The sequence below is a fragment of the Pestalotiopsis fici genome (genome assembly GCF_000516985.1).
Source record: "Pestalotiopsis fici W106-1 unplaced genomic scaffold PFICI_Scf_3, whole genome shotgun sequence".
NCBI classification, from domain to species: Eukaryota; Fungi; Ascomycota; class Sordariomycetes; order Amphisphaeriales; family Sporocadaceae; genus Pestalotiopsis; species Pestalotiopsis fici.
Window position 1 is genome coordinate 3,601,257 of NW_006917093.1, and position 22,605 is coordinate 3,623,861.

At 50.8% G+C, this 22,605-nt stretch overlaps 8 protein-coding genes across 8 annotated transcripts; 4 read left to right on the forward strand and 4 right to left on the reverse strand.

Annotated features, from left to right (window-relative positions):
• Window positions 1-271: 271 nt before the first annotated feature.
• On the forward strand, window positions 272-1,384 carry PFICI_05232 (V-type proton ATPase subunit D; the record flags this gene model as incomplete). The annotated part of the gene is made up of 6 exons (XM_007833813.1): window positions 272-286; window positions 340-452; window positions 594-955; window positions 1,013-1,022; window positions 1,081-1,121; window positions 1,173-1,384. 6 exons carry the CDS (start codon window positions 272-274, stop codon window positions 1,382-1,384), a joined length of 753 nt encoding a protein of 250 aa, XP_007832004.1.
• Window positions 1,385-2,111: 727 nt separating this feature from the next.
• Window positions 2,112-3,704, forward strand: PFICI_05233 (uncharacterized protein; the record flags this gene model as incomplete). Its single annotated transcript, XM_007833814.1, has 5 exons — window positions 2,112-2,297; window positions 2,450-2,512; window positions 2,687-2,938; window positions 2,996-3,076; window positions 3,180-3,704. The coding sequence occupies 5 exons, from the start codon at window positions 2,112-2,114 to the stop codon at window positions 3,702-3,704; spliced, it is 1,107 nt and encodes a 368-aa protein (XP_007832005.1).
• Window positions 3,705-4,316: 612 nt separating this feature from the next.
• On the reverse strand, window positions 4,317-5,192 carry PFICI_05234 (uncharacterized protein; the record flags this gene model as incomplete). Its single annotated transcript, XM_007833815.1, has 3 exons — window positions 4,317-4,714; window positions 4,781-5,094; window positions 5,167-5,192. The coding sequence occupies 3 exons, from the start codon at window positions 5,190-5,192 to the stop codon at window positions 4,317-4,319; spliced, it is 738 nt and encodes a 245-aa protein (XP_007832006.1).
• Window positions 5,193-5,995: 803 nt separating this feature from the next.
• PFICI_05235 (uncharacterized protein) lies at window positions 5,996-6,787 on the forward strand (the record flags this gene model as incomplete). Its single annotated transcript, XM_007833816.1, has 2 exons — window positions 5,996-6,037; window positions 6,092-6,787. The coding sequence occupies 2 exons, from the start codon at window positions 5,996-5,998 to the stop codon at window positions 6,785-6,787; spliced, it is 738 nt and encodes a 245-aa protein (XP_007832007.1).
• Window positions 6,788-7,916: 1,129 nt separating this feature from the next.
• PFICI_05236 (uncharacterized protein) lies at window positions 7,917-12,940 on the forward strand (the record flags this gene model as incomplete). Its single annotated transcript, XM_007833817.1, has 4 exons — window positions 7,917-8,025; window positions 8,262-8,410; window positions 8,488-12,846; window positions 12,911-12,940. The coding sequence occupies 4 exons, from the start codon at window positions 7,917-7,919 to the stop codon at window positions 12,938-12,940; spliced, it is 4,647 nt and encodes a 1,548-aa protein (XP_007832008.1).
• A 685-nt stretch (window positions 12,941-13,625) lies between these two features.
• Window positions 13,626-14,615, reverse strand: PFICI_05237 (uncharacterized protein; the record flags this gene model as incomplete). Its single annotated transcript, XM_007833818.1, has 1 exon — window positions 13,626-14,615. The coding sequence occupies one exon, from the start codon at window positions 14,613-14,615 to the stop codon at window positions 13,626-13,628; it is 990 nt and encodes a 329-aa protein (XP_007832009.1).
• Window positions 14,616-15,434: 819 nt separating this feature from the next.
• On the reverse strand, window positions 15,435-18,896 carry PFICI_05238 (Chitin synthase 2; the record flags this gene model as incomplete). Its single annotated transcript, XM_007833819.1, has 2 exons — window positions 15,435-16,612; window positions 16,667-18,896. The coding sequence occupies 2 exons, from the start codon at window positions 18,894-18,896 to the stop codon at window positions 15,435-15,437; spliced, it is 3,408 nt and encodes a 1,135-aa protein (XP_007832010.1).
• Window positions 18,897-20,610: 1,714 nt separating this feature from the next.
• PFICI_05239 (uncharacterized protein) lies at window positions 20,611-22,563 on the reverse strand (the record flags this gene model as incomplete). The annotated part of the gene is made up of 1 exon (XM_007833820.1): window positions 20,611-22,563. One exon carries the CDS (start codon window positions 22,561-22,563, stop codon window positions 20,611-20,613), a length of 1,953 nt encoding a protein of 650 aa, XP_007832011.1.
• Window positions 22,564-22,605: the final 42 nt, after the last annotated feature.

The following is a 22,605-nucleotide window of genomic DNA, read 5'->3' on the forward strand; positions in this document are numbered from 1 at the left end:
CACCGCCTACTGAGGTTCACTTGGTCCTTTGGAGCTCAAGCTGGTACCACTACAGGCGCCTCCAAGGTCCTGAAGCATTGGTGGTGTTGATACAGTAGCTAACTATTGTCTCAATCACCTGTCCACTTGCTCAACGACGACCTCGGCCATCGACAACATCCTAGTCCATCCTTCTCATCTTCTCCTCTGTACTATTCATCGACCCCGAGCCACGGCTGTCGCCGTTGCTACTGTTCTCATAATCACCCGATCGCCGTTGTAACCGCCCAGGATGTCTGGCGCCGGAGTACGTCACTCGAGGCCAAAGACCGCAACTTCATGGTTGCTAACAAAGCATAGGATCGCGAGGCCGTCTTCCCGACGCGCCAGTCGCTTGGTATCATGAAGGCCAAGCTCAAGGGAGCCGAACAGGGACACAGTTTGCTAAAGCGCAAGAGTGAAGCTTTAACCAAGTATGTTTACTTGCATTGATAAACTTGCCTGTTGCTAATATATCGTCTTCCCTGCTAGGCGTTTCCGAGGTACTATCCAGCTTTCCAAGTAAAAATCGTTCCCAGGCAGTTATTGACGAGATTCGCAGACATCACCCGTAGAATCGATGAGGCAAAGCGAAAGATGGGTCGAGTCATGCAGATCGCCGCATTCTCCCTGGCCGAGGTCACATACGCAGTAGGAGGCGATATTGGCTATCAAGTACAAGAATCGGCCCGTCAGGCTCGTTTCCGAATCCGAACCAAGCAGGAAAACGTCTCGGGTGTGCTCCTACCCGCTTTTGAGAGCTATCAGACCGAGGGCAATAATGACTTTGGCTTGACCGGTCTTGGTAAGGGTGGTCAGCAGGTTCAGAGATGTAGAGAGACATATGCAAGAGCTGTGGAAACGCTGGTGGAACTAGCGAGTCTCCAGACTGCTTTCGTGATCCTGGACGAAGTAATCAAGGTGGTGAATCGAAGAGGTAAGAAACTCCCCCAGTGAGATGGAGCAATGAATGATCTGCTAACAGTTACAATAGTAAACGCCATGTAAGTGCCTCTCGGGAGATGATACATTCTCGTGGCTTCATTGCTAACTATATACTAGTGAGCACGTTATCATTCCAAGAACGGAAAACACGATCAAGTGTAGGTTTGAGCCAACGAGCTTTGCTCTCAGACACTGACCATGCGATACAGACATCAACTCGGAGCTTGATGAGTTGGACAGAGAGGAGTTCTACCGTCTGAAGAAGGTTGCCGGCAAGAAGCAAAGAGATACTGCAGCTGCCGATGCAGAGATGAAGGCAAAGAAGCAGGCACAAAGAGACCAGGAGAACGTCACGCCTGAGGAGGATGACGCACCTGCTGACATCCTAGCTTCGACTGAAGATGACGATGTCATTTTCTAAACCCCAGCAGTGAAACGGGGACAAACGAGGTTGACACAGTGTATATGATATGGCTTGCATTATCAGCTTGTGGGCAAGTTTTGCAGTATGGACGCTTTTGCTTTGATAGAATTATGATACCGTGCTACAAGTAATTTTACTGCTTGCTCGATTCGAGAGCTTTGAATTTGGTGCTGCTGAGACTTGTGCAGTAAATATCTACGCATTACAAAGTCACTAGAAATGTTGTCCGCATCATACTTTTGAGAATATGAAGAGGACTCTATCAACTCCGTCAGTAGAGTCCCGCAGCGCCTCAGAACATGCAATTTCTAAATCGGTAGGTCTGCCAACGTTCCAGTGAGGCTGAATGATCAGTGAAGCACCAGACTCACATTCAATCGCCGACTACAATCCATTACAAAGAGACAATGACCGCGAAACGTGAATAAAGGGTTGCAATAGAGACTTGGCTTCCCCGACTCTTCGTGGAGATAAAGAACAATAAAAGGCAAGTGGACAATAAAGGCAATCTTTTGTGCCTATGTAACGAAAACAGCACACAAAAGCAGATATACCATGTGAAAGATGCTTCGGGGGCCCTTGAATATGCGAGTCGCTCCACATCCACTTATATGTTCATCATACTGAATGACTAAATGTTCGTTTGTATACATGTCGTTTCCCTGATTATATATCAAGTTTCTTATTGATTACTAGCATCATTCTTTAAAAGCAAGAAATCAGCATGGCAGCACCCCCCCATCTCACCAACCCTTGGATATCGCCTCCTCCATTTAATAACAACGGCGTCGGTGCAAATGCCTTCGCTGCTGGGCATTTTCCGCAACTGAATTTGGGACAGGCCAACGCACTCGAAAAGGTGCTGGCGAGCTTTTCTGATGCCGATAAGGGATACCCCAACGCGGAGCAGGTAGGAACTAGCCCCCTTATCCCGTCTATCTCGTGGTGTCTGGGACAGATCGTGATGCCGTGGTAATCGATGATTTAAGTCTCGGATCGGGATGCCACGAGAAAGGCTTATCATATCATTGATTTGAGTAAATACTAACATGACTTACGCAGACAAATGTTGCTTTGGCACTGAATGCTGCTATTATGCACCGCGGTTCCGCGCGAGTAGGAGCAGTAAGCAATTTTCCTGGTTTCTTCCTGCAGTAACTTTTGTTATATGTTTCATCACATGTACCCTGTTCTTTTCTAGCGTCCACTCGACAGTCGACACTCAAGAAAGACGCACTGGTACTTTACGCAAGACCACGTAGCTATATGTATATAAGCTGCTGACTCGATTTCTCACAGTGGGCATTTTGCTTGGGTCTCATAAATGTTCTGAAAACTCACACATTTGAATTCCCAAATGACCCTCAGTTGACTGAGGATCTTGACTGTCAGTGGACTCCCCTCGCGGGCGTCGGGGGACAGGCTGCGAGACGTACCCTTGGTGGACTGGAACTCCCTCGCATGAGATATCTATATGTGATACACCTTCACAAGGGGCGAACAGCCGGCACGAATGTCTACACTTTAACGATGTATGACCGAGAGGCAAGTGTATACAGCTTTGAATCAAATCATGCTTATTGATGCTAACTCGTTTTGTATTAACAGTCTGGCAGAATGTCCTTTCACGATCCAGGGACGGGTGATGCAGCCCAAGCCGCCAATCGCCTAGCAGAGGTTACGGTTTTCGTGAGTGAAAGTCATCATTCTTACCATATGTGGAGAAGCGTTACTTGTGTGGCCTATATGGTGTCGTCGAGGGATACAGTACTAACTCTTGACCATTTTGTAGTGGAATATCAGTCGGAGCAACTTTGCCGGCTGCCCCGGCTTTGGAATGGCTCCCGCTGGTCCAGATACGTTCTTGTACCAGCAGTTTGTCGACGTTGCCTGCATGAACCGAAAATCTCCCACCGGGGTCCCAAGGGTTGTGTCGACCTCGAGAAGGACCTTGTTCAATGTCCTCGCCTGGTGCGATATCCTTATACGCACGGCATATCAAGCCGGAGATATCTCCAATCACGGCAACATTCCCAATGATTTTGAACAAGCGTGTGGGTTTTACGGGACGGGCCATTTGTACGTGGCGCTCTTCTTACTTTTGATTCGGAACCATCAGGCCGGCGGGGTTCCGTTCACGAACGCGCACAATTTCAATAACGAGAATGCCGTGTGGCTTGCCTACGGACTGCGGGCAAGTCAAAATGATGTGTTAAGACAACAGATTCATAACGCCGCCCGGTATTTTGCGGTTCCGATTTGGCCTGCAGCGAATCCTGGTGCACCATTTACTTGGTTACAAGCGCTGGGAGGTTAAATAAGTTATGTATGGAGTATAGGCAGCAACTATCATAGTTTCCAAGTTACAGGTCTTTGGAGGGCAATTTTTTGAATGAGAGGATGTAAATACTAAGAAATATATCTCTGGGCCGCTCTAAAAGTTATAGACACATTGGATATGTCGTGATTTCGACTGCCATAATGTTTACCGTCGAACCGATGAAGTGCCAGCCGAAGATTCTCGAGATAACTATAACGATGATGTCAGGGGACATGTGTTCATTTTCGAGGCTTCTCTAGATCCACTTCATTCGGATATGTACACGAATAGAGATGTACCTCACATGAACAGCACGTAATGCCGAGTGGATCGCCAGTCGCCTTCGGGGTTTGCGTGATCAAAGGTCGGGCTTTGAATCAAGGCGACTAGGATCGTCAAGAAGCCTTGCAACGCCAATCTCGGCAAGACTGGTTTAATAGGGCAACCACACAATCAGGTGTGAGCTTCCAGACCATTCCACAGCCGTCTTCAAGGCTGCTGGCAAGAGGAAATAGAAGCGACTGGGTGTAAACATTGATTTATGTCTGGAATTGAGCATCGGGTATCTATTGACAAAATCTTACAAGAATCTAATTTGGTAAACATGATCTACTGCCGCTGGTACGTTACCTTCATGAACTTGGTACCATCAGCCAGCGCCATGCCGGCCGTGTTCTCCTTGGCCGTGATGGCGCCCGCTTCAGCTTCGTATTCAACGAAAGCGATTCCGCGTCTACCGGGCACAAGACGCACCTCCCTGAAGCCCTCGTAGCGGCCAAAGATGCCAGTGAGAGCTTCGACATCGTAGTCGTCGGGCAAATTCTGCACAAACAGGATCTTGTTGGGCGGCAGATACTCGTCCGGCACCACCGTGTTGGCAGCAGGGCCAGTAGCCTTGAGGCCACCCGGGCGAGCCACCTTTGCTGGTCGGGCGTCTTGTGCAGGCGCGGCACCCGGACGCTTGAGTCTTTGTTGCTCTTGCGCAGCCTCGGCGGCCTTCTTCTTGTCTGTTTGCACAGATGTTAGCCCTGTTTTCTATAACCTTATTTGCAGGGTTGGGACTGATCACGAACCCTTCTCTGCTAATCTTCTGCGCTTGTGGTGCTCAAACTCGTCGTCGTTTCCGGTGGTCTTGACGGTAGCATCGCTGCGGGTTCTTGCCAGAGCGAGGTGCATGGGCTTCTCGAACAGCTCGAACCCTTGGACCTCCTCAATGGCCTTGAGCGCGGATTCAGGCTTGTCAAAGACGACGAAAGCCTGGCCCTTGGCCTTGAGGTTTGTCTTGGCGACAATGTCGATGATGTTGCCGTAGTCGGAGAAGACAGCCTCGAGCGCCTCCCGGAGCGGCTCTGGCTTGACGCGCTCCTCGAGGTTGCGAATGTAGACACTGTCGAGTATTTGTTAGTTGGAACACCATCAAAGCCAGGGACAGTATGTGTCGGAGTGCAATGACACATACGTGGCAATGGGCGGAGATGAAGCCATTTTTGCTTGTATTCAGCTGAGCTTTGCGCACAGAGAACAATGAGGTTTGATGCGACACAAGAACAAGAAAGCCGACCGTGTGTGTACTGGTTGCAATGATCGAAATGATTGTAGCAGCCTTGCGCATGTGGGGCAATCTTTTAAATGCATAAATATGTACCATCACAACCCTAGACACCCCAGATTGTAGTGTAGGTTCAATCGTGTCCGTTGAGGACTTGCAAGCCCGTGTATATTCCAGTAATCCCAAGTGAATAATTCATAATCCTAAGCCCATCGACCTGTAGTATCACATACTTTCAAATGGAAATATCATAACCATTTGCATCAATCCTGTTCTCGATTGCTGCTGCAGCATGATATCTCTCGGAAAGAAGCAATACTAGCATAGATTCATTCCAATTGCACCGCCCATTGTGAAAAAGCCAAAATTTTGGTAAAAGTCAAGGTTTGAACTATCATAAGAAGATTCCAATTATTAGTCACAAATATATACGTAGACGCAATATCGTGTGGTCGCGTGTTTGGAGTAGGTACATCTACGGCTTTGCTTTCGTCAGCCTTGCTAAACCTCCCTGATCAGATCTGGCCCCACCAACGGATATTTTGGTAGATTGACGTCGTGGTGGTGTGGACCCCAGAACTTCCGCAGGAACCGAGACTGCGTCGTCATTCTGTCCAAATTCCAGGAAGGGCGGATAGGCATCTACAACAGCATTATCATTCTCACCAACACTACGCGCGCTTTCACAAAGATACATCAGAATAGTCAAACCACAGAAATTACGACTAGAGTCCACAACATGGCGTTTCTGACAGGACTGCTCAGGCTACCGCGGCCGACGGTGAGCCCACGCGACGAGAAACATTTGCATGCCAACGTTTGCTAACGCCGACAGACCTTTTGCGGCTTGATGAGCCTCCAGACGGGCACCGAACTGATCGCGCTGTCACTGCTGTTCAACAAAGTCACAGGTCTCTACGGCCTCCTCGCCATCCTAACCGGCTACGACCTGTCAATCGTGCAGCTTTCACTATACGTCTACTCCGTTGTCGCGCTCGGCCTGCTTGCCTATTGTCTGCCGCACATTCGCAAGCAGACCCCCTTCCAGAATCTTGCGTTTGCATGGCTCTACATTATCGACACGTTCGTCAACACGGCCTACACTACATTGTTCGCAGTGAGCTGGTTTTTGGCCTTGGAGGCCGTCGGGCCCAAACAGTCCGAGCCAACCGAAACGGATGAGCCGCCCATGGGTGGAGTCATGGGTGCAATCGACACGACAACCAGTATGACTCTGATTGTCCTCTTCTCACTCATTCGCATCTATTTCATGTTGGTTGTCATGGCGTACGCACGATCAGTCCTTCTGCAGTACCGTGAAGGAAATTCCCAGCAGGCCATCGACAGTGAATCTCAGACTATTGAGAATCCATTTGCGGTAGGAATGCCCGAAGGCGATGGCTGGAAGGGCAAGATTGGCCGAACACTGGTGTCGGTGGGTAAGACGTACTGGTTGCCGAGCTTGGCCGAGAGGGACGAGTGGGCCAGGAGCATGAACTCGAGATTTCGTGGCAAGACGGCCGTTGCATAAATGGCTGGGCTCTCTACACGTACAAATAGTCGGCCAGGCATTGCCGAGTAAACAACATGTAATACGGCCACTGTAGAAGAAAACGTTACTCACGCAGGAAACATGTGGATGGATTATGGAAGCTCCGGTGACTGTCGGGATTTGTTTGACATTGCATTGAATTGGTATACATAGCGTGGTAATAGATGTACAGTACTGCTTTTGGATAATACGCTGACATTACTCGTGGTGACGCCATACATTGTGCTTGACTGGCCGGTTGTCGGTGTGGCACAATCATACCGCCCAGCAATAATAGTGCAAGTGGGAGTGACCATTTTCTTGGTGTAATAATTTTTCAACGGAGCCCCAGTGGACAAGTCACAAAGCTGGGAAAGTCGGATGGGTACTGGTGCTGAATAGATATGTATACACAGCAGTATAGCGGTTTGTGGCATGATGGGATGGAGATTTTTCGGTCTTCTATATCCCGTGCCCACGCCAAAGTTTATTTTTATTTGGTATGGGAAACACTATTACATACTGGTACCGTTATTCTCACATTCTGACAAACCCGAATTAAACTCAAGGTACTTGGTAAGCAGCAATGGGGTTGGTCAATTGTTAGTGTAGGGAATCTATGTCGAGGTACAGATTTACGGCTCTCGGTTTGTGCCCCGTCTAGGGTAGGAGCACTGAGAGGCACCCAAATGCCTGGTTAGTGGGCCACCGACGACCGTCAGAGCCGCACATTGAGGCTCACTAGAGGGGCTCCGAGGACCGCTTCTGCCGTAGCCCGTGAGTACCCCAGGGGGCTCGCCGCCATCTAAGGGTCCTCATCTGACAAAGTAACAGACGGGATTGGCCACGCTTGTCAAACTAAGTCGATCACGCCATCGCGCAGTCGCAGAAAATATCGAATGGCGACATCTCGAGATGGCAGAAATAAAAAGTCGTTGCGGGGCGGAGAGATCCACGAGCGTCGGTTCCTAGGCCTGTAGTGTGTTGAATCGCTCAGCTTTGCCCCAGAAGACAGACGCCGAACGGAACTCGACTCGCCAGGCGTCCCTTGACTGAACTGAGCTGGACAGAAAAACTTATTTCTACTAGTAATGCTCCCTCGCCGACCTCGTCGCCGAACGAATTGACGATGTCTTTTCTCTTCCGCAAGGCGGATTCATCCTCTGCTGTTCCTTCCTCAATTCTAGGATCAGAGATGGACTCTAACAACACTCAGATCCGCACGCCTGAAGAGGCCGGTACGTTCAATTATACAATCCCCTACAAACACCCCGCCAATTACTACCCAGAGCTCTGTCTTGCTGCTATCGCTTTGACTGTTCGCTTGGCGGGGCAATTGCTGCTTCTGGACGCCCGTCCCCGCGCAACACCAATCACAGCATGCATGATTGCCCAATATAGTCATTGCAGAGAGCACAGAAAGACAAGGAGAATGAAGAACTCTGGCTAACATTGAACCTTTGTGCAATTATAGTTGCGAGAATCGCATACCTCACTAGCGATGTCGTCGTCTCAGTCCAACCCGCAAAGGACCAGGACTCTGCCTTTTCTTCACATCTGAAAAGATTCGCTGAAAGAAAGGATCAAGGCCTAGTCGCTAGAACCGACGGTGCCGTTCCAGAGGTATGATCAAATCCTCCCAGTCATCTACAAGATCCACATGCAAAAAACAGCCATTGACTCGAGAGAAATTACAATAGATCCAAACTGTTAGACAAAACACAGACCCCCTCCTCTCAGTGTTCTCGCCGATTCGATCCGGCCGATTCGTCTCAGTAACAACGAGCTCTGCCATCTTGCTGCCATCCATTGCGCACCTGTACAAGCTCGCCAACTACCCCGTCGTTCTCCACGTCTCTCTTTCTCCTGCCGAGAGCCCAGACTACTCGGCCATCACAGCCATCAGAAATTCAGGATGGACTTTCCTACAATCGGAATCGCTGCAGGAGGCACAGGACATGGCCATTACGGCACATGCTCTGGCCATCAAGTCTGGCAAGGGCGTCATTCACTTTTTCGATGCCGGCTCCAGCTCCCGCGATAAGCCCATTGGACCCGAGGATGCCTCGACCGTCCTGGACATTCTGAACATGGGAGATGTCCGCAGATTCCAGGCTGCCTCCATCCAGGCCTCTAGCATTTACGCCGACGATGGCCGGGTTGCAGTGGCACAGGAGCAGTCCGAGCCACTGGCTGCTGGTTCCTCGAACCTGGCCGATTCCACAGTTCTCGAGGCTGCCTCAAAGGCAACCTCCACCGAGCCCTCAGACAAGTCGAGCTCCCCCGCCGATTCGAGCGCTCCCCCGAGTGTATCATCTGCAACCACAGTTGAGCCCAACCCTGCTGCCGTTACCTCGGAAGACATTTACAAGTATGTTACTGGTATCTGGGCACAGCTCAAGGTCTCGACTGGCCGAGAGTACAATGCGTTTGAATGGTCTGGTCCCTCCTCGGCCGACAAGGCCATTTTCGTTTTCGGGTCCGATGCCGGCCTCTTTGCCGAGGCACTTGACTCGGCTGCATCGACCGATATCTACGCCAAGTCGGGAATGATCACTGCAAGACTATACCGCCCGTGGCTTGGTGCCAAGCTCATTGAGGCTATTCCCAAGTCTGTCACCAGGATTGCTGTTCTGGAGCAGGTTTCGAGGAAGACTACCAAGTGGGGACCTCTCCTGATTGACGTTTTGACATCGATCAAGAGCGGCCCTGGTGGCGTTGAGCACATTGTCGGATACCAGCTTGGCTACATTGCACCAGAGACCGTCTCGCAGGCTTTGAGGGGTGTCTTCCAGAACCTCACATCGGAGAAGCCGCTCCAGAACCTGGAGGTTGGCAAGAGGGAAGCTGCCCAGGTGTCATCTCAGAGCCTGGAACAGCCCAAGCTGGAGACTGCCTACACCAAGATTCTGGACCAGCTCTTTGGCAAGCGCGCATATGTCGCCAATGCTCTGAGCTCGAAGAACGCAGGTATCTCGACTACTGTCTCTGCAAGCCCCGAGTTCGGCTTTGGTTCGCTCTTGGCACGCAAGGAGCACCGCCAGAGATTTGTCAAGGAGGTCAAGGAAGCCGCCACCTCGAACGCCTTCATCACCGAAGCGCCCAAGCAGTGGCTGGCTAAGTGGTCCGCCAGTGCCGAAGATGCCCAAAAGGCTACCGACCTTGCTGACGACGTTGTGGCTCGTCTGGAGACTGACGGCTCTTCTGTCGCACGCCAGCTCCTGGCAAGCCAGGGTCTTTTCCGCAAGGAGTCGCTCTGGCTGGTTGGTTCCGACGCATGGTCGTACGATCTTGGTAACTCTGGTGTTCACCATGTTCTGGCATCAGGAGAGAACGTCAACATGTTGATCATCGACTCTACGCCCTACTCGGAGAAGTCAGCAGCTGATGCCGCCAGACGCAAGAAGGACATTGGCCTCTACGCCATGAACTTCGGTAACGCCTACGTCGCCTCCACTGCAGTCTACAGCTCGTACACTCAGGTTCTGCAGGCCATGTTGGAAGCTGACCAGTTCAACGGCCCTTCCATCGTTCTTGCCTATCTGCCCTACTTTGGTGAACACGAGTCTCCTCTCACTGTTCTCCAGGAGACCAAGAAGGCTGTCGATGCTGGTTACTGGCCTCTTTACCGCTGGAACCCGACCAACGACACCAAGGGCGAACCCAACTTCTCCTTGGACTCTGAGCTGATCAAGAAGGAGTTGAAGGAATTCTTGTCCAGAGACAACCATCTTACACAGCTGATGCTCAAGGAGCCCACTTTCGCCGCCAATCTTTCCCAGGACTTTGGCAGTGAGGTGCGTGCTCAGCAAAAGCGCAAGGCCAAGGACGCTTACAACGAGCTGTTGGAGGGTCTTTTCGGTGCCCCCCTTACAATTCTGTTCGCTTCCGACAACGGCAATGCCCAGAACCTGGCCAAGCGACTAGGTACAAGAGGTCGCGCCAGAGGTCTGAAGACTACCGTGCTTGCCATGGAGGACTACCCTGTGGAGGATCTTCCCTCCGAGGAGAACATTGTTTTCATCACCTCGACGGCTGGTCAGGGAGAATTCCCTCAGAACGGTCTTCCCTTCTGGCACGCCATCAAGGACAGCACCGACCTGGACTTGGCATCGGTCAACTACTCGGTCTTCGGTCTGGGTGACAAGCACTACTGGCCCCGAAAGCAAGACAGAGTATACTACAACAAGCCTGCCAAGGACTTGGATCGCAAGATTGACAGCTTCGGTGGAAAACGCTTGGCCGAGATTGGACTTGGTGATGACCAGGACCCCGATGGCTACCAGACTGGTTACTCGGAGTGGGAGCCGCGCCTGTGGCAATCACTGGGTGTTGCCAACGTCGAGGGTCTTCCCGATGAGCCCCCGCCGATCACCAACGAAGACATCAAGATTGCTTCCAACTTCCTGCGTGGTACCATTGTCGAGGGTCTCAACGACCCGACCACTGGCGCCATCTCTGCCGCCGACCAGCAGCTCACAAAGTTCCACGGCACTTACATGCAGGACGACAGAGATGTTCGTGATGAGCGCAAGGCTCAAGGCCTCGAGCCTGCTTACTCTTTCATGATCCGTTGCAGATTGCCAGGTGGTATCTCGACCCCCAAGCAATGGATCCAGATGGACGACATCAGCAACGAGTTGGGTAACGAGACCATGAAGCTCACCACGAGACAAACCTTCCAGTTCCACGGTGTTGTCAAGGGCAAGCTCAAGCCTGCCATGCAGGCCATCAACCGTGCTCTGATGACCACGATTGCTGCTTGCGGTGACGTCAACAGAAATGTCATGTGCAGTTCGCTCCCGACGCAGTCCGCCTACCACAGACAAGTGTATGCCTGCTCCCAAAAGATCAGCGACCACTTGCTGCCGGCCACTACGGCATACCACGAGATCTGGTTGACGGATGACAATGAGAAGAAGATGATTGCTGGTGACGCCGTCCAGGACTTTGAGCCTCTCTACGGTCCCACGTACCTGCCCAGAAAGTTCAAGATTACCATTGCCATTCCACCCCACAACGACACCGATGTCTACGCTCACGACGTTGGTCTGATCGCCATCAAGGGCGAGGACGGTAACCTGGCTGGTTTCAACGTGCTTGCTGGTGGTGGTATGGGTGCTACGCACAACAACAAGAAGACCTACCCCCAGACTGGACGCATGATGGGTTACGTCAAGGCATCGGAAGTCCACATTGCTTGCGAGAAGATTATGCTCGTGCAACGTGACTTTGGTGACCGCAAGAACCGAAAGCACGCTCGTCTCAAGTACACCATCGACGATCTCGGTGTCGATGTCTTCCGCGGCAAGGTCGAGGACATGTGGGGCAAGGCCTTCGAGCCCGAGAAGCCCTTCCACTTCCAGAGCAACATTGACACTTTCGGCTGGCAGAAGGATGAGAATGGCCTCAACCACTTCACCTTCTTCATCGAGAACGGCCGTATCGAGGATACGCCCGAGTTCCAGATGAAGACTGGTCTGCGCGAGATTGCCAAGGTGCTCAAGGGTGAGTTCCGCCTGACGGGTAACCAGCATCTCATCGTGTCCAACGTGGCCGATGAGGACCTCCCGGAGCTGAAGGAACTCATGAAGAAGTACAAGCTCGACAATGTGCAGTTCTCTGGTCTGCGCCTCAGCTCTTCCGCCTGTGTTGCTTTCCCTACTTGCGGTCTTGCAATGGCAGAGTCTGAGCGTTATCTCCCTGTCCTCATTGGCAAGCTTGAGGCCTGCCTCGAGGAGAACGGCCTCAGGCAGGATTCTATTGTCATGCGTATGACTGGTTGTCCCAACGGTTGTGCTCGTCCTTGGCTCGCCGAGGTTGCCTTTGTTGGCAAGGCCTACGGTGCTTACAACATGTACCTTGGCGGTGGCTACCATGGCCAGCGCCTGAACAAGCTTTACCGCTCCAGCATCAAGGAAGATGAGATCCTGGCAATCATGAAGCCGCTCCTCAAGAGGTACGCGGCTGAGCGTGAGCAGGGTGAGAGATTTGGTGACTTCTGTATTCGCGTGGGTGTCATTGCCGAGACCAAGGGTGGCCAGGACTTCCACAACAACGTAAGTGATTTATGACTCAATTCTGCTACAATATGGGACTAGATGCTAACAAACATGACCACAGGTTGCCGAAGATGAGTCAGACGAAGAGTAGATTTGTTCTTTCATAGTCGTTGCCAAAAGGAATTATGACCTTGTATATAGAGATCATGGTCGGCGTTTTATCAAGGGCGGAAAGTAGGCGTTTAGGTAGCATCTGATATCGAATTAAGAGAAGATTGATTCCCTATATTAGAAAAAACAAGGCTGTTATAAAAACGAAATTCAAACCCGCGTTATTGCCTTTGCTTGCCTGTGGTTGCATTGCATCAAGCCCAATGACATGTCTCCCAACAATTGAAGTGGGCGTTTCATCTGTTTACAAGTCATAATAGCAGGAAAATTGCGTTCTCATCCTCCATGACAAAAATAAACATAGCTGTGGAATAAAATCATGGGCGTGACTCGATCAAAGTCTCACTGCGCATGGTAATGTTACCATTTGTTTAGAGACAAATATTCACCACAAAACCAGGCATTCGTTCCCGTCGAGGACACGGCATTGCATGTTCTGGTTTCGATTGGAACTTATTAATCTACAAGAGTCTATAAAAAGACAAATTACACAAAACGATCTTCGCGAATAGATGAATCTTGACATCCTACTTTGGCCAAATTATACTTGCTCTTTGCGAGTCTTTTATATTTCATGAATGCAGAGAATTAGAAAATCGATACCATGACTTCATGATCAGTGTTTACAACGACAAGCGTTATAGGTCCAACAGGTGGGGAAACATTTACAGAGCAAAGCGCTGCGTCGTCGATGCGTGCCCTGTTGGTTTTGTTTTCCAGGAGCCCCTTTTTGTCTCGGGAAACCGCAATTCCGTAAGCGGATGTCCGAGATTCACTATGAGCTTCCCGGCAATCGACTGGAAGCGAAAGTTGTGCTTTTTGCTGTATCCCGTCTCGCGGTACACGCTGCGCCCCCTTCCGTTGTAGTACGATACCCACAGCCGCATCCGGTGGCGGTTATGGCCCAGCGCGCTCATGAGACCGTCGAGAATATTTTGGGATTTCCTGGGCATCTGGTCGTCGTCGTCCTCGTCGCCGTCGTTGTCTGAGCTGGTCCATATATGGTCCACGGCATTGATCATGACGGTCACGCCGTCGCCCAGGATGTTGAGCAGCTGAGCCACGGCGGACAGGGCCAGCGGCGCCGTGGCGGCAGTCCCGTCAATCTTCTGAATCGACTCGAGGACCTCTGCGTCAAAGATCGCGTCGTGGAGGTCTCCGTTCTGGCAATGGTCCGGCAGCGCCGAGATCATTTGGTCCAGGAGCGAGTATACCAAGGCCAAGACGCGGATTTCGGGCCCTGACTTGCGCTGCTGCTGCTGCTTCTCCTCCTTGTTGTCGTCGACGAAGAGGTCATAACTGCTGCTGAGCAGTTTGGCGTCAACGCAATCAGGGTCTCCGGTAAACCAGACCAGAACCTTGGCGGGATCATTGCCTGTGGCGGTCGCTGCCTTTTTCATCTTTTCGCAGACGGTGAGCGTCACATTGGCAAAATCCAGGCTCGTGCCCTGGAAATGACACCACGCCGTGTCGGTATCAATCCAGTTTTGGATACAATTAATGGCATCGGAGCTCAGCCGGGTCGGGAAGCCGTACTGTTCGACGTGGCGGGGATTCATGGAGCCGTACTTCTCACAGGTCCAGCCCCTGATCTTCCCAGCTGCCTCTAGCAACTCCGCCTTCGTACATGTTCTTGTTGTGCTCGTGGTTTCCATTATTGTCTACAGTACAGATAAGACAGATAATGGTGATGTGGCTGACGTGGGATGAACCAGGTACCGATGAAGTTGATGTCCTAGTCTGAGGTCTTGTCTCGAGTTAAAATAATCAACTACAGGCTACGACGCTTGAAGAGCCCATCTAGACGGAAAAGACTTAGTAGCGATTGAGTCGGAATATATATTTATAAATCAGGTATGTGCTGTAGTGATTGTTTGGTGCATCGAGACTTACCAAGGGATAAAGCTCCAATTTGGGGCAAAGGTGAGAGGACAGTTCGTCTTTGTTTCGGCAAGGGATGTCCCGTTGGTCATTGTAGCTCTTTGTCAGGATATTACATGTACAATATGGACGACTTGATGTATTCAAATTTGGATTAGAGCTTTGGTTCAATTTCCAAAGGCTGGACTTGGACAATGACTTTCTCTTTGACTGTATCAATTTGATCAAGGCAATATTACGCGGTAATAGGAGGTATCATATCTATATTTTCGTTGGACTTTGAGTCTTTTGACCAAACGTGTCATTTAACTACTCGTACATGACTTCTTTCAATTCGTTCTCATCTTTTCCATTAGCATGCTGATCGATATTGCGCAGCTTGGGTATTGAGCCACATGACAAACATCAAACAAAAAAAGCAAGAAATCGATGACCCAACGCCAAAAAGTGTAAAATCAGAAAGTGCAAGCCAAATCCTGTTGCCCAATCCGGCAAGCTCTCATCAAAGTGAACCAATCACACATGCCTTCATCTCTCGCATCGCTTCATCTTTTCCGACACACCGCACACCCTCCTTACTCAAGTCCTGGCCTCTAGCGACTCAAGCTGCTACCGACGCTACTCATGGCTGAGCTCATCTTCTCGCTAACTTTGGATCCGAATCCGCCCATCCACTGCGGAACCTTTATACTCATCCGGATCCGTCCCTCCACCACGATGCTGATCACATTGAGCAGTGCGAATGTGCTGGACCCGATGACTCGGAACAGTGCAAGAGCCGCGACAGCCCACATGATGAAGCGAAGATAATAATTGTCGCCCAAGCCACTCGATCCATAAGTCTCTGACACAGCCATAGCCAGAATGGCATTGGCAATCATCCAGCTCACCACCATGTAGGTTCGAACAGACTTGTAGTAGTCTTCTTGCAACTGGCTCTCGGAGACTCCAGGCGAAGGCACTTCAACACGGTCTCGGAGGTTTCGAAGGGCTTCGTCGTATCCGGAATCAATATCGAGTTGCTCAGAGGGCATGTCGAGCTCGACGAGGCCGCCGTGACCAATGGCACCACCAAGGTCCGTCTTCATGACATTGTCTCCCTTGGTTCCCCAAGTTACGTCGTGAGTGTTGCAGAAGGCATACACTTGCAGAGTGCAGATGTAAGAAGGCAGAAGCATAAAGTACTGAGCCGACGACGTGAACATGTGCCAAGGTTCCAGGTAGAGGAACGACATGAGAAAGTACATGCCTACGGTTGATCCAACCGAGACGGTGAGATTGGTAAAGACATTGTTGCCAAGAGAAACCTTGTCCGAAGAGGTGATCTGCTTCACCACAATGTAGATACATGCAAATGTATTGTACGCCATGATAATGCCGTAGATGATCATGCTAGCCAGATAGAGCTTCTTGGCGCCCTGAGGTCTGTTACCAAGCGAGATGATGAATTGCATCGATATCAAGAGCACGCAGGTGTATCTCAAGACGGTGAAGATGTACAGGCCAAGGTGATGTCCAAAAGGATCAGATGATTCCTCAGCAAGACCGCCGGCAACGAAGTAAAATGTCAGGTAGAAATTGGCCAAGGAGAAGTAAGTGAAGAGGAGCTGTATGAACTGGTAAAAGAACTCGATATGCAGCAGCACTTTTCGTGCGACTGTATGATCGGTCTGCCAGACCTGCTTGAAGTGAACGAGAGAGTACACTGCTGCAAAGAAGGCACCGTTCAGCCAACGACGACGTTGCGAGATGAACTCTGGTACAGTATCTACTAGAGTGTTAGCAGTCTGATTCGCTTCCAAAAAAGGGTACAAATACCACTTACCAGGTACGTCTGTCTCGCCAGTGCAACCCTTGACGTATTTGAGAACCCATCTCTCGTTGCGTTTAGCCACGAGCTCCCAACAGAGGATACGATCCTCGGCCAAGTACATGTTTGCTGTAAACACATCGGCATGTTGACCGTGTAGCGTCTCTCCCTTGAAGTACTGGCTGAGAGGGCCATGTCCTGTCTCGTCATTTTGGAGAGCGTGGTATCGATAAGCACTCAGCGCACCGGGCAGCACTGTTATGTAGCCAAAGACGGACTCGAGAGGCTTGTCCAAAATGTTGGACATCTTGTACTCGAAGTTCTGAGAGGCCACCAGAGGGTTGAGTAGCGACGATCCCCATTTGCCCTTCATAGCCTTGATTTCACCACAAGCACCAGCTACATTGGAGTCCTGGTCGAATGCCTTCCAAAGATGGTACAGTGAGTTGCCGCCGGGTTTCGTTCCGACGTCGAGCAGAATGCAAACATTTGGGTTGAGTGCCTTGCCAAGGGCGTTGAAGAACCATCGGTGAGAGTTGAGCTTCTTTTGATTCTTCTCCTTTAGACAAAAGATCATTTGACATGGCACAATTCCCTTCTCGGCACCCTTGAACTTGAGATCAGAGTCGAGCGAGACCTGCGTTGTGTACTCATACACGTGCGCCTGGACGGCCTTTTGGTTGACATAGTTCTTGGCAATACCATGCTGATATACACCCATAGCGGCGAGAGCATCGAGTGTTCTGGGGTGAATCTTTTCTCTGCCGTCAGATACAATGGCGACAACAATCTTCTGCCATCCTCTCTCGCCCCAAGTTCTCGACTTGTTGCGACCGCAGAAGTGACTGATGTTCTTCATGACTGCGTGCATTGTACGGGTAAAGCCAATCTCGTCCTCGTTGTACATAGTGACGCAGATGAACAGTTCGGTCTCTCTGGCAGTCTTGCCAATGTTCTGGCGTAGTTTGTAGCCCTTGTCCACAAAGTCGTCCGGGTCGCATGTGACTGCAGTGTATCTCATGTGCGTAAACTCGACCTCGTCTCTTCGGGGTAAGAAGCTGTACAAGATAGTGGGGATTTTACACTCGAGAACCAGCTCGCCATTGATCAGCTGAACGGCCTTCTTTGCCATCTGAGGTGCGCGAACACCGCGGCGCTCCTGCAGCCCCTCTGGTGCTGGTGCGTACAGGTTGGACTTGTCATCGAAGGGTGTCTCTGGCTCCTCACTAAGGGTTTCCTGGGACAGTGCTCCATAAGACTGCCGATGGTTACCCATGTCTCCATCCGTGCCAAAGACGTCGTCATTGTCGGGATCCAGTGGGATATTGACGGTAGCATCATCCCCAACATAAGCCGAGCTCCGGGCAGAACCCGAGAATAGAGGAGCAGGTGGCAGCGGGCGACGTGGACTGCCGCCATACTGCGAAGAGGGCGTTCCTGGGCGAGGACTTCCGTTGATATCTGCTGGCTCGTACTGGATATTAGAGGCTGGAGCACGTCGAAAGTCTGAGTGTCCAGACATTCTCGACCAAGGACGAGTTGGCGAACCGCTTTCTCGTGGCTGGTAGTAAGACTGATTCGGAGGTGGTAGGTGAGGAGGGTCCAGGAATGATGAGTCCAGTGAGTTGACTGATGGCTGGTAAGATCTGCGTGGTGTTGGTCGGATACTAGAAGTTGTGTCTTGTGAGCTCTCTATGTCAATAGTATTACTTTCCTCCGACTTGGGACGCGGTCCACTCGATGCCCGGCGAGCACGAAGAGAACTTCTCCTCGTGGATGGACCTTCGGGGATAACGGGCAGGCTGTTGAGAATTTCTGCCTCGACAACTTGACGAGGCTTCTTCTTTTTCTGTAACTTCACAGTGGGTGTACGTTGGACTTTGGCAACAGGTGTGCGCTCGGGCGAGTCTAGTTGATGAGACGAAGAAGGCTCGGCAAAAGACACCAATTTCGGAGTTGGTCCTTCTTCCTGCCTCTTGAGTCTGTCCAAGTGCTCCGGAGTAGAGATATCTGTAGGGCTGGTATGCGGCACGCTGCTGGCTTGCAGAGATTGCTTGCTTGGCAAGGCCAGCGGAGGCGGCATAAGACTCAAAGGAGAAGGGGATTTGACGGCTGGTAGCACATACGGACGGGACTCTGGGAGTGGTTCTTCCATAGATGTCAACAATCTGACGGCAGCTGAGTTTCCTCCTCCGGGCGTCTCGTCATTGTCATCGTCATAGTATTCGGGAGGTCTGCGGTCCATGATGATGAATTGTTCGGCAGCAGGAATGCTGACCAGCGCCTGAGTAAAACACCAGACTCAGAGTAATTTGAAAGAAACAGCAAAATTCGCGATTCTTTCAAGAAATCGCTCTGTTGCGCGCGACAGGCCAAACTTGGAGGTGTGTAAGTGACTAGATGGTCTTGATCGAAAACGGGGCGAGGGTTGTGCTCAAAAGGAAGAGAATCTCGAGGCAACACGGCTCAAGAAGTGAGTCAAGTGTAAAGCTTGGCCAACAGCAATCAAGTGTCGTTTTTTTTTTTCGTCCGGAAGATAATTATTGGCGGGGGACCTCCGTCGCAAGCTCAAAGTATCACAGGCACTTTGTTGTTTGCGGGCGCCTACGTAGGCCTGTTGTTGACCCAGCAACGTCGATCGGGATCTCTCCAAGAGCTGCAAATGCCATAGCTTATCGGGCAGAAGTGGATGGCGCTCAGGGCACTTGGTGGGCTGTTTAGCGCTCAACCCCGGAATTTATGGTTGCCCTAAGGGTGGCTTCCACGCTCCAGTACAGGCGCTAGACTCGATGGTTCTTAGCGCCCGTCTCGCCTCGTCGCGCTTCCCGTCGCCGGTTCATCAACCTGATGGGCTTTTCAAACAAACGACTTTTCGAGGGAAGCTATTAGATAGGTAGATTAACACCTTGAATAAAAACTTTGCATCCCGTATAATTAACCACTTTGCTTTTGAGACATCAATCAACTCTACAACACAAATCTGACGAAAGACTGTTAGATTGTGCCAAGTCTGGACACCGGATGGCCCCTCGTATCCATCGGAAGCTACTGAGCTTTGCTTGTTTACTTCCTGGAAGAGAAGTCAAAACACGCATGCAGGACTCCGAAACATAGGCAGATCATCGCGGCACCGTCCCCTGAGCGATCTGCAGCTTACGACTTTCCTACAAATGCACTGCCTGTGTATCCATATTTGCCAAAGAAGAAAAAAAGTAAATACTTTGTGGTTGGTCACACTCATCACCAATTTACTATAGCGAACTCTCTATCATGAGACACGGCAACTAGCTTGCTCAGCTCGGAAAATGAGGCAAGATTATTGATGATCTGCTACCCATTGAATTGGCTTTTCAGATTTCATAACAAATCATCCTCGTCCGATCGGAGAACACAGGCTTTCACTAGGTAACCAACGCACTCAAGAGCTTATACCGCTCAACCATTGGGTGTTTGTGACATGGTAGTTAACAAGTGACCTCTCTCTTCATTTTCCTTCCTCTTTTCTCAGATACATGAGTCCCAACTCATCGTAGGTTTCACCAGATGTACTATAGATTTCTGTTCAGCCATCAAGTCCTAGAAAAGGCCAGTGAGGAGAGGTGGTTGCTGCGCACTAATAAAAGCATCTCAACCGGACCTCCGCAACCACTATTCTGTTTGTAGCTGGTCATCCAATGTGTTCTCGCCCACCTATACCCTATCGATGCTTCATGTTACCTTGGTATGTAAGGATCGAGAGCCATGTCGTCCATTGTTCTGCATGTCATCAACTAGAAATTCAAGAGCCACGTGTACATTAACAACGGGCACCGAATCAAACATTGCACAGAGCGCACAAGGGAAGGGGTTTATTCGAGATGTTACTTTGTTCCATATGTCTGGACTGGTTATGAAACGCTTGAATAGCATAGAGAGCAAGAGGTATAAGGCATTGTATATCCTCCTTATCAACCCGACTCTTACGCCATGCCCCAAATTTCACGCCAACCTTTCTCGTCTCTCCCCAGAGATCCCCTTGACCGGCCAAACCTCGCCTTGTCTCCAGAGTTGGCCTCGGGCAGGCATAGCCATTCCCTAATGCAGTCGGGAATTTCCTCCCTCACATGGCTGATGCATATCAAAGCCTGTTGATCATTGAGGCCAGCCATCTTGACAGTGCCAGTCTTGGAGGCCTCACTCTCGACTACGACCTCCGAGCCGTCGTCCTTTGTAATGTACGTCCTTGTCTCGCCGTGCTCGAGGAAGAGCAAGCAGCGATTACGTACGCCATCGTCCATCCCACTGCACGCCTCATCCAGGACCACAATGTCGGGGTTCTTGATGATGGCGCGGAGGAACAAGGCAACGCGCTGGGCGGAGAAGGAAAGTTCGCCAAACATGTAATGATCAGCCCAGGCCAGGCCGTTTTCTGTAAGAGTGCTCGACGGCGTGGCATGCGCTGGGTTAAGTTCGGGCTCGAACCACCGAAGTACGGCATCTACTCTTTCCTTATTCTCGGATGTCAAAGATGCCTTTGTGCGAAACGTGTCAGCCCAGGCATTTTCCAGCACTTGCCGTACTGTCAAACTGCGAGGCAAGAGTTGATGAATCTCGGGGCTTGAATGTCCGATGCGAGACTGGATGTCCCATATCGTCAAAGGTAACGAGCCTGGCTCGGGCAGTCGACTCCTCCCAAAGAGTTTGATGGGCAAAGAATAGGTCTGAGGATGATCAGAACAGATGAGCGATAGAATAGTAGTCTTGCCGGACCCATTGGGCCCAAATATACCCCAGCGTTCGCTTCTTCTGACTGTCCAGAGAAGGCCAGTCTTCTCTTGACCATTGACCTGTTGCTTCCAGTTTCCAAGCGCAATCTTACCTCGATATTGCACCTGACAACCGTCCATTTCAATTAAGGGCTCCCCCGCAGTTTGATGAGCCTCGTTCTCGATGGGTGGCTCGTTATCCACTTCAGTGCCTTCTTCGCCCATGAGGGCCTCACCTTCAATCCCATTCCTTGTAATTTTCTTGCCCATCTGCACCAGGTTATGCACGGCCAAGGTCTCATCTTCCTTGGATACACCGTTCCAGACACCCTTGACGTATTGTCGCAATTTATCGAGGACTTCCTCCTTCTCGCCCATAGCCCCGACTTGGCAGTCACTCTTTAGATAAATAAGATGCGTGATCCAGTCTGGAATTGGATCCTGGGGTCTGGCACTGAGCACGAGGCGTGGACTAGCACTGCTGGCCAGTCCATGCAGAAGTGGACTCAAGCTGGCTACCGTGGGAGGATCGAGGCCCATGAAAGGCTCGTCCAGTAGTAGTAGCTCCGGTGAGGTGAGCAGTGCTCTGGCAATCCTCGCCCTTCGTCCCTGTCCATTACTCAAAAATGCCACGGGGAGATCCAACAACGGAGACAGCTTGAGGTCTCTCACCACACGGTCAAGTAGACCAGGATCAACAATATCGTCGTCGCTTTTCAAGGCGTTGAGCTCTGTGTTCCCCAGCAAAAAGTCCCGGAGAGAGAAGTCCGTCTTCTCACGCTTAGACTCGTAGCGTGCCGAAAGATAGGCCGCAGCCGTTGGCCCGTTTGATAGACCCTCACTACTGAAGCCAACATATTTTATTGCTCTGCTGGGTACTCGTAGCTTATGAGGAACATATTCCGTTGACAGATATGGAAAGCTCCGAGCTGTGGCAGGAAAGCACAAATGCTGGCCCCTTAACAGCTGCAAAAAGGTCGTCTTTCCACTAAGCGAAGGTCCAATCACGGACCAATGCGTCGGCGGCTCTGCTGCTGAAGGCAAAGAAAAGTTCAGGTTAGAGAATAAAGCCGGATTTGGATGTATGGAAGATGCATTGGGATGGTGGCGGTAGAAGGTGCCATTGGCAATGCTGATCAAGGGTGTGCGGGTGGTCGGAGGTCGCATATTGCCAATTGCAGCATTTCTACAAGATCAAGATTACCCAAT